Source organism: Salvelinus namaycush, chromosome 24, assembly GCF_016432855.1.
Source record: "Salvelinus namaycush isolate Seneca chromosome 24, SaNama_1.0, whole genome shotgun sequence".
Classification (NCBI taxonomy): Eukaryota; Metazoa; Chordata; class Actinopteri; order Salmoniformes; family Salmonidae; genus Salvelinus; species Salvelinus namaycush.
Genome location: NC_052330.1, coordinates 27,186,694 through 27,197,217, shown reverse-complemented (window position 1 = coordinate 27,197,217; position 10,524 = coordinate 27,186,694). Strand labels below are relative to the sequence as shown.

Here is a 10,524-nt window from a genome sequence, read left to right as displayed (position 1 = left end):
ATGAACCAAATGTCCCAGCCAGAGCCTGTGATGAGGTGATAAGATAATCTAGAACCAACCAGACAGTGTGGAGAAGGACAGCCACCACAGCCGTCAGCAAGTCCACCCAACATGGCGTTCTTCAAGAGCTTTGGGCAGAACCTACCATCTGTAAACATCTCCTCCATCTTGGATTCAGTCAGCAGCAGAGTGGACGACCTAGCCAGCGCCGTCAGTGATGCCACCTACAGCGTCAGTGACCAGCTGACTGAGCTCAGCGACCAGGTCATCAAGAAGGTGCAGACGGAGGAGGAGGAGGCTGCAGAAGCGGCAGAGGGGGGCCAGGACAGCAAGGAAGGAAAGGCCCAGGAAGGGATAGCAGACTCATTCAGGAGCAAAATCAAGAGGCAGGCTTCTGAGGCCTGCTCAAGCTTGGCAGACTACAGCTCCAACCTCAGCCAATCCAATGACTCGAAGAATAACCAATCGAGTGACGTGACAGCAGAGGACTATGTTCCAGCCCAATTGGAATGGGTGTGGAAAGATGGAGGCTGGCGAGTGGTAAAACCAGGGGAGAGTTCTGCAGAGGACAAGGAAAAGGAGGAGAAAAGGAAGGAGGAGGAGAAGACGAAGAAAGAGGAGAAGGAGAAGAGAAAGGCAGAGAAAGACAAGAAGAAGGAGGAGAGGCTGAAACAGGAGGAAGAGAAGAAAAATAGCCATCAAGAGACCATTGAGGAAGAGCCTGAAGATAAAGAAACCAGCTCATTGCCGAAAGAGAACCACACTGCTAGTCAGAACAAAGAGGGCCAGAAAGAGGACAAATCCAATGGGGTTCACCAGAGTGACGACCATAGTGATCCACCACAATCTCTTTGCCCTGAGGAAGAGTCGAGAGCACCCCAAAAGAAAAACAAGGGGAAAGCTGAAGAGGAGGAAGAGAATGAGATGAGTCCCGAGGGAGATGGAGAGACTGAACCTGCAATGTCTCCCGCTTCTGAGAAAAATAAGAAGAAGAGTGACAAGAAGAAAGAGAAAGGGAAAGGGAAGAGAGAGAGCAAGAAGACGAATAAAGAGGATAAAGGTGAGAGGGTGTGCTGCTTCCTACCTGCTCTCTTCTACCACATTCCCCCTCTTCTTCACCTCTACTCTTCATGGCTGTGGCCTGTGACCTGTGACCTGTGACCTAACTGAAATCTAACTGTTACTCAGTGTTTAGGGTTCTAAACAAATTCAGTTTTTAACAGTCATGGATGGATCAAAATACATCTGTCTGTCGCTGTCATGTTCACTTGTTTTAGTTCTCACGGGTTTCCCTATTTCTCTCAATGATTGTTGTAGATGTGACATCATGGATACAGGGAGAGAGTTTACCAGTTAGAAATATGATAATTCTCTTCTATGATGTTCGGCTAAGATCAACTGTAGTGTACGATTTGATCAGTTTGGTATCTATCTGGAGACCATTAAATAGATAGAACAGGGAGATGGAATAGGGGCTTGAAAAGTTAAAAACACATCCTCTATGATCAGGGCCCATATCCACATAGCGTCTCAGAATAGCAGTGCTTGTCTATGATCCCCACCGTGTCCATATAATCTGATTCATTATGATATCAAAGGCCAAACTGATCCTAGATCAGCACTCCTACTCTTGTGAATACGGGCTCTGAGGGTGGAGTTGTATCTTATGTTGGGCTGATGGTGATGAGGTACTATGATCTTGTGTGTGTGTGGTGTGTGTGTGTGTGTGTGTGTGTGTGTGTGTGTGTGTGTGTGTGTGTGTGTGTGTGTGTGTGTGTGTGTGTGTGTGTGTGTGTGTGTGTGTGTGTGTGTGTGTGTGTGTGTGTATCGGTGTGCACCTATCCAGAGCAGAGCTGCCCAGAGCTTGGCTCTGAGGACAGTGAAGAGGACAGACCAGGGGAACACTCTGAACCTTCAGCCCAGCACAGAGCCTCAGTCTGGGACAACCGACACAAACACACCAGCGACCACAGCAGTGAGGCCTCCGCCGGACAAGGTGAGAAACTCACAGATGTGACAACATACATAGAAAGACACACACACACTCACACACACACGCAGGCAGACAGGCATGCTATGTCTGATTGGCGGAACACGCATAAATCTTTGAAACATTTCCCAAGAGACCTATCAAACATATCCATAACTGTCTTCCACAGCCAACAGCATCCAGCGGATGAGACGAGGCTCTCCCCTCAATGAGCTCCAGCCACCCCCGTATCAGGACGAGAATAGTCCGGTCCGGGTGTCTCGCTCGCATTCTGGGGCGGGGGGCCTGGGGGAGTCGTCCCCAGACCGTAATGGTACACAGCGCTCCAGTGAGGCCAGCGTTGACCCGGACACTGAGAGTTACCTCAACAAGGGCTACGATGAGGATGTACCTAGTGACAGCACTGCCGTCCTGGGACCAGAGGTGAGCTAGGACATAGACGCTCGTATGCCAGATGGGGAACTGTTAGCATGTCCCATAGGGAAATGTGTCACGCTAGCCGGACACGCTCAGTTGCATACCGGATATCTAGCAAATGCAAACAACATAAGCCTATTGGCTAGTACTCTGTTTGGCTATGATAGACCTACCATCAGTCTCTTACCCCTCACTCACCCAGTGCCATGTCCTGCTTTATGATCCCCCCCTCACTGTGTGATGTCACAGATGAAGACTGACTCTGACAGATTCATTCAAATCCATCTTACCATCCTCTCTCTCTCTCTCTCTTTTACCCCCTCTCCCCCACAGGATGGTTCACCCTCCCGTCTCCCCTTCACCCAGTGTTGTGTCCTGCTCTAAGGGCCTATATCTAACCTCACTCTGTGATGTCACAGATGAGGACTGAATCCAACAGATTCATGAATTTCAATGCATCTTTTCCTCCCCTCTATCGTCTTCCTCTCTTTCTCTTTATTTCACCCCCCCAAGGATGGTTCAACCTCCCATCTTCACGTGGGCTATGAGCCCGAACCGCTGGCCAAGTATGGCACGCTGGACGTGGCCTTCGAGTACGACTCGGGCGAGCAACGCCTTGCCGTCACTGTCACCGCAGCAACCGACATCCCCGCACTCAAACAGACAGGGAACATTGCGTGGCAGGTGGGGGATAAACAAACTAACACTTTACTGTTGTACTTGTCTGTCTTGCACTCACCCTTAAATGTATTTCCTTACTAGCACTGATTTTGTGCAGATGGTGGTTATTTTGAAGAACGTTTGACTTGCAGTGATTGTTTTATGTGGTAGTACCTACCTTAGTAACTACCTTAGTAACTACCTTAGTAACTACCTTAGTACCTACCTTAGTAACTACCTTAGTAACTACCTTAGTACCTACCTTAGTAACTACCTTAGTACCTACCTTAGTACCTACCTTAGTACCTACCTTAGTAACTACCTTAGTACCTACCTTAGTAACTACCTTAGTACCTACCTTAGTACCTACCTTAGTAACTACCTTAGTACCTACCTTAGTACCTACCTTAGTACCTACCTTAGTAACTACCTTAGTACCTACCTTAGTAACTACCTTAGTACCTACCTTAGTAACTACCTTAGTAACTACCTTAGTACCTACCTTAGTACCTACCTTAGTACCTACCTTAGTAACTACCTTAGTACCTACCTTAGTAACTACCTTAGTAACTACCTTAGTACCTACCTTAGTACCTACCTTAGTGCCTACCTTAGTAACTACCTTAGTACCTACCTTAGTACCTACCTTAGTAACTACCTTAGTACCTACCTTAGTAACTACCTTAGTACCTACCTTAGTACCTACCTTAGTACCTACCTTAGTACCTACCTTAGTAACTACCTTAGTACCTACCTTAGTACCTACCTTAGTAACTACCTTAGTACCTACCTTAGTACCTACCTTCGTACCTACCTTAGTAACTACCTTAGTACCTACCTTAGTACCTACCTTAGTAACTACCTTAGTACCTACCTTAGTAACTACCTTAGTACCTACCTTAGTAACTACCTTAGTACCTACCTTAGTAACTACCTTAGTACCTACCTTAGTACCTACCTTAGTACCTACCTTAGTACCTACCTTAGTAACTACCTTAGTACCTACCTTAGTACCTACCTTCGTACCTACCTTCGTACCTACCTTAGTACCTACCTTAGTAACTACCTTCGTACCTACCTTCGTACCTACCTTCGTACCTACCTTAGTTGAATGTACTGAGTCACCCTGGATAAGAGCTTCAGCTTCAGTTAAAATGATTTTGAAATTATACAGAAAAGAGGCATAATATATTATAACCCATTCATGCATATAGCAAGTTATAAAGCATTATAACTATAATAAAAAATACTAATGCCATTTAGCAGACGCTCTTATCCATATCGACTTAAACTCATGCGTGCATTTCATATGGGTGGCCCCAGCGGGAATCAAACCAACGATCCTGAAGTTGCCAGTGCTATGATCTACTGACTGAGCCACAGGATTAGGGTCGCAAAAGTACGGGAACTTTCAATAAATTCCCTGGTTTCCCGAAATCCCAGTTGGAGGATTCCTGGAATCAGCAGGGAATAAGCAGGAAATACGGAATCCTCCAACCATGATTCTGGAAAACCAGGGAGTTTATTGAACGTTCCTGGAATTTTTCAACCCCACACAGGATACATGTATGTTTTAAGTCAAATGTTATCTGTAAATCAAAATGTAGGTGCACCTGGTGCTGCTGCCCACTAAGAAGCAACGTGCCAAGACGGGGGTGCAGAGGGGGCCGTGCCCCATGTTCACAGAGACCTTCGGCTTCACCCGGGTGGAGCAGGGGGCGCTGGCGGACCACGCCGTCAGGTTCCGTCTCTACAGCATTAGGAGGATGAAGAAGGAGAAGGTGCTGGGAGAGAAGGTGTTCTACTTGACCAAACTCAACCTGCAGGGCAAGATGGCTCTGCCCGTTACACTGGAGCCTGGCACAGCACTAACGGTGAGTGGCTGGGGAGATAGGGCTGGGGGGTGGAGAGGGGCGTGTGTGTGTGGGAGGAGTCTGTTTGTGCAATTTCTCACCATAGAAGTCTGATTTGTATGATATGAACAAAGATAAATGACCAGTAGAAGCTATCGTTTAAAATGCATGCACTATAATGGTACAGTATCTCGTAGACTGACCCTTAGACAAAGCATAGTCTCACAATCCAAGCCATCCAGTTGCATTGTACTGATTCCCACCAAGGCCACTCTGTAACTCTGTATGTGGTGTTAGCTGTCCTCTCCTGTCTCCCTATACAGGGCTGTGGGTCGTTGGTGAGTGTGTCTCGCAGCGTGGCAGCTTTGTCCTACCGCTCTACATGGGACTCCACACCAGAGATCCTGCTGGGCCTCATCTATAACTCCACCACTGGCAGGCTCTCTGCAGAGGTCATCCAGGGCAGACAGTTCAACAACACAGCCTCAGACAAACCTCCTAGTGAGTGGACATCACATATGGATGACATCACTTATTGATGACATCACATATGGATGACATCACATATGGATGGGCTCTCTTCTGTTGTATCTTTAATAATGGTATGTAGAAGTAGTAGGGTAGCTATAGTAGTAGGGTAGCTATAGCAGCAGGGTAGCTATAGTATCAGGGTAGCTATAGTAGTAGGGTAGCTATAGTAGTAGGGTAGCTATAGCAGCAGGGTAGCTATAGTATCAGGGTAGCTATAGTAGTAGGGTAGCTATAGCAGCAGGGTAGCTATAGTATCAGGGTAGCTATAGTATCAAGGTAGCTATAGTAGTAGGGTAGCTATAGTAGTAGGGTAGCTATAGTAGTAGGGTAGCTATAGTAGTAGGGTAGCTATAGTAGTAGGGTAGCTATAGTAGTAGGGTAGCTATAGTATGAAGGTAACTATAGTAGTAGGGTAGCTATAGTAGTAGGGTAGCTATAGTAGTAGGGTAGCTATAGTAGTAGGGTAGCTATAGTAGTAGGGTAGCTATAGTAGTAGGGTAGCTATAGTAGTAGGGTAGCTATAGTAGTAGGGTAGCTATAGTAGTAGGGTAGCTATAGTATGAAGGTAACTATAGTAGTAGGGTAGCTATAGTAGTAGGGTAGCTATAGTAGTAGGGTAGCTATAGTAGTAGGGTAGCTATAGTAGTAGGGTAGCTATAGTATGAAGGTAACTATAGTAGTAGGGTAGCTATAGTAGTAGGGTAGCTATAGTAGTAGGGTAGCTATAGTAGTAGGGTAGCTATAGTAGTAGGGTAGCTATAGTATGAAGGTAACTATAGTAGTAGGGTAGCTATAGTAGTAGGGTAGCTATAGTAGCAGGGTAGCTATAGTAGTAGGGTAGCTATAGTATCAGGGTAGCTATAGCAGCAGGGTAGCTATAGTATCAGGGTAGCTATAGTAGTAGGGTAGCTATAGTAGTAGGGTAACTATAGAAGCAGGGTAGCTATAGCATTCCTGGGTTGAAATAGTAGTGCATTGGTTCCATTGTGCCAGGCAAGCTCAATCAAGCGCAGCTTAAGTATTCGAAAGAAACAAATGCTATTTGAACCCAGGTCTGTACATGAGACAGGGATGGAAGGCATTGCTCTCTTCTACTATAAGACATAGTTGATCATGTTATTGAGTAGGGTAGCTATAGCATTAAAATCCATAGATTTGAATAACATGTTTTATTATTGATGGTGGAATAACCTCTATATTCTTGCCTCTTATTTACTTACTTTCACAGTGTTTTATCCTCTCTCTAAACTGTCTTTCCTTTTATCCTCTCTAAACTCTCTTTCCTTCCTGTTTTCCTCTTCTCTCCTCGTTCCTTCCTGGCCCTCTGTGTGTTGTGTCCCAGACGGTCTGTTTTGTTGTATAAAACAGCTAATAGGGGGACAACTTTATATCATGAGAGGTGAGTCCTCTGCTATCAATCCATACACCTGTTCTATCTATACCAGAGACTCTGTGTCTGCTCCTCTCCGATAATGTTGGCATATCGTGAAAGAGAACCGAAAAATTTCTGGGATCGAAAATGACACTCTATCCACAGGCCATTCTTCACTGTTATGTTCATTAATCTTCACTAGATGGCAGCCTCTCACCATGCTCTCCCCTTCTCTCACTCCCTCCCTACATCCTCAGACACCTATGTGAAGCTGACCATGCTGGACTCCAAGGGCAAGGAGATGTCCAAGTGCAAGACGTCGGTGTGCCGCGGTCAGCCCAACCCCACTTACAAGGAGACCTTTGTCTTTCAGGTGAGAGAGAGAGACAGAGAGCAAGAGACAATGAGCAAGAGACAGAGAGAGAGACAGAGAGATAGACAGAAAGAAAGAGAGAGACAGAGAGAGAGAGAGAGAGAGACAGTGAGACAGAGAAGGGATATAGAGACAGACAGAGAGAAACAACCCACCCCATCTCTGTTGTCTTCCAGGTGGCCCTCTTCCAGCTGTCCGAGGTTTCCCTGGTGGTGTCGGTGTACAGCCGAAGGAGCAGCATGAAGGCCAGGGAGAAGGTGGGCTGGCTGTCCCTGGGGCTCAACAGCACTGGAGAGGAGCAGCAGGCACATTGGAGCCAGATGAAGGAGGCCGAGGGACAGCAGGTGTGCCATTGGCACACGCTCTTGGAATCTTGAACAGGTCTTGATGAGAATCACCAGATTTGATCTTGTTGACAAAGAATAAGCTGTATAAATATATGTGAAATTAAATGGTTAAATAGGAGGAGGAATACGTTGGAGGAAGAGGAAGATTGCGGGGTATGTTGACCTCAGTGTCGAGAGAGAGAATGGGTTCCATGACCTTCATTCAGAGAAGCAGACGAGGAGCTGTGAGGAACCATCCACCTATACTATGCACCTGGTGTGGGATGTGTGTGAGGGTGCCCTGGTGTGGGATGTGTGTGAGGGTGCCCTGGTGTGGGATGTGTGTGAGGGTGCCCTGGTGTGGGATGTGTGTGAGGGTGCCCTGGTGTGGGATGTGTGTGAGGGTGCCCTGGTGTGGGATGTGTGTGAGGGTGCAGCGCTTTGAGAAGCACGTGGATTCCACTTGGAGTCTCCCGTTCACTGACAGCTGCTTTACTACTCTTTAATCGGTAAACGGTAAACCAGCCACTTAATCTGAGACAGACTGGTCTGGTTGACAGACTGACTGGTGCTAAACTCCCAGCTCCAGTCATTGTCGATGGGGTCATCAAAGTCAGACTCATCTTTGTAATAACAGCTGATAGACCTCAACGGTGAAATGGACACCTCTGGCCATGAAATGGACCATTCAGTCTCAGATTGAGAACAATTTTGTGTCATTCATTTCCCATATTCTGGTCCACAATAGTATATCTTCATGTAATTGTTTACAGAAGATGATCAAAATACGACCATACATATCTCCTACAATGGACCATTTTCATCCTGAACCGAGGACCAAAGAGTGTGGAGAAGAACAACGACTACAACAAACCATTCTTCCGGGGTTGTACTGACCATATAAAGAGAATGACTAGAAGGGACTAAGCCCCTGAGACCATGGCAATTTGACTGGAACACTCACGGGTTCACTCAATATGGCTGACATTTCTATGGTACTGTCCTCAAATGACACCAGCATATCAGACATTTCTCATCTGAAGCTCGCAGCCATCGACAACGAGGATGATGAAATGGAATACTGTTACCGTGACTGTTAGAGCCAGCTGGGCCTGTAACAGTCTGCAACAACTACAGTGCCTAGAAAAAGTCTACAACCCCTTTGGATTTCTTAAAATGTTATTGTGTCACAAAGTGGTATTAAAATGGATTTTATTCAAATGTTTTGGTCAACGATCTACACAAAATACGATGAAAATGTCAAAATGTATTATTATTATTATTTTTTCGATTAATGAAGAAAAAAAATGCAATACTTGACTAAGGAACCTTCTATATATTGTACTGTATGTATGGGGGACAGAGGAAGGGGTAGTCATTCAAAAAATCCTGTCAACCACTATTATTTCACACAGAGTGAGTCCACATAACTTATGTGATTTGTTAAGCCACAGTTTACTTCTGAACTAATTTAAGCTTTCTTAAACAAAGGGGGTGAATACCTATGCAACAACTATATTTTTGTTATTTAATTTGTATTAATTTGTAAAAATGTGTAGAATCTTCTTTTCACTTTGACATTATGGAGTATTTTGTGTAGATCAATGACAAAAAAATTGCAATTAAATATTTTTCAATCCCACTTTGTAATGCAACAAAATGTGGAAAAAAGTTCAAGGGGGTTTAGACTTTCTATAGACACTGTATGCTAATGAGCAATGCTTATTTATTCCCTGTTTACATTCTCGTTACATTATGCAATATCCATTTGACAGATTAATTTTTCGTCTTATTTTAGGGGTTTCTTTTTACGGCTGTTTCATCTCCCGATGCATTGTTTGTTACACGTCTTTTTGTTGTGGTCATCTGAATCATCATTTGAGAATAGAAAAACAATATTAGTTTTGTTGTGGCTCACTGGGTTGTCTTTTAAACATTGTTACAGAATCAAACACAGCACTGTACCTAAATAGTCAACAACCTTTTCTGAGTCAAGATCACCTTCTGAGTCAAAATGCAAGCTGAGATCTACCGCTCAGATTTTTTGTAAACATGAGTGAAAAATCTTAAGCCTATGCAACATTAACCAATTAAAAAACAGTTCTGTAGCAATGAGGCCCAATACATTATCACTGCATTGGCTATGCTTGAATTGCCCTGCCAATGTTGTTCTTCTCAGGTCATTTTGAAGTTAAATTTAAAACATTTAGGTATATGATCACACTGGTAATAGATCATTTGTTGTAGTACTTGTGAGGCACAAATTAGTGAGCAGAATAATTAGCTTCTTTTTTTTTCTGGATTGATGGGCTGCATCTGATGGTCAATCTGAGGGGAGGGAGGGAGCCTCTCACTCACGGTCCCTCCGCACTCCTTCCCTCCGTGGAGAAAAGGGGACAGTCTTCCAGCTGATGGTGAAACTCAAATCACACTGCATTACTTCTGCCTCATGCACAAATGAATGTTGTTACTCCTATGACCAGAGAAAGTGAAATATTCCTCGATTTAAAAAAATGACAAGCTACTAATAATAACAATAGAAGCTTATCGGAACACTTTGCCCTACTCATTCATTGCAGCTGCAGTGCTGGTGGCTTATACAGCTTATATGGCTTATAAAGGTGTTGAAGTGTTCACACTGTTGAATAAGAACTTGAACATAAACTTACACATAAAAACAGCAGCTCTTCACTGTATTCGTTGGGTCTCTGCTGTGCAACGAGACTTATTTTTAAAGTCTATGGCTCGAGAATACTGTGCAGACACCATGATCTGAGCTATCTGTTTGGCCAGCGGTATGCCTATAGGGCCACTTGATTGGCTCTCTGGGAACAATTTACCTTCCCGGTACTAGGGCAGCAGAATCAAGTGCACATACCAACAGCGTGAAACGCATAAAATAAATAGGAATGCAAGGCTTTATCGTTGTTTTTTTACAGAAATAGTTGGTGATCGACTAGGAATGCCTTAGAGATCGACCGGTTGGTGGCCAACCCAGCACC

At 44.7% G+C, this 10,524-nt stretch overlaps 1 protein-coding gene across 1 annotated transcript; it reads left to right on the top strand.

Annotated features, from left to right (window-relative positions):
- Nucleotides 1-111: 111 nt before the first annotated feature.
- LOC120019376 (synaptotagmin-14-like) lies at nt 112-8,916 on the top strand. The gene is made up of 10 exons (XM_038962666.1): nt 112-540; nt 862-1,060; nt 1,847-1,996; nt 2,160-2,413; nt 2,921-3,091; nt 4,675-4,941; nt 5,244-5,421; nt 6,794-6,850; nt 7,081-7,196; nt 7,373-8,916. Exons 1-10 carry the CDS (start codon nt 112-114, stop codon nt 7,571-7,573), a joined length of 2,022 nt encoding a protein of 673 aa, XP_038818594.1. The 3' UTR covers nt 7,574-8,916.
- The last annotated feature ends 1,608 nt before the right edge of the window (nt 8,917-10,524 follow it).

Excerpts from the sequence above, each read along its gene's own strand:
- LOC120019376 (XM_038962666.1), top strand. The coding sequence starts at position 112 with ATGGCGTTCTTCAAGAGCTTTGGGCAGAACCTACCATCTGTAAACATC. Across the intron at positions 541-861 it reads AAGATGGAGGCTGGCGAGTG|GAAGAGTCGAGAGCACCCCA; the intron begins GTAAAACCAGGG and ends CTTTGCCCTGAG. Across the intron at positions 7,197-7,372 it reads AGGAGACCTTTGTCTTTCAG|GTGGCCCTCTTCCAGCTGTC; the intron begins GTGAGAGAGAGA and ends GTTGTCTTCCAG.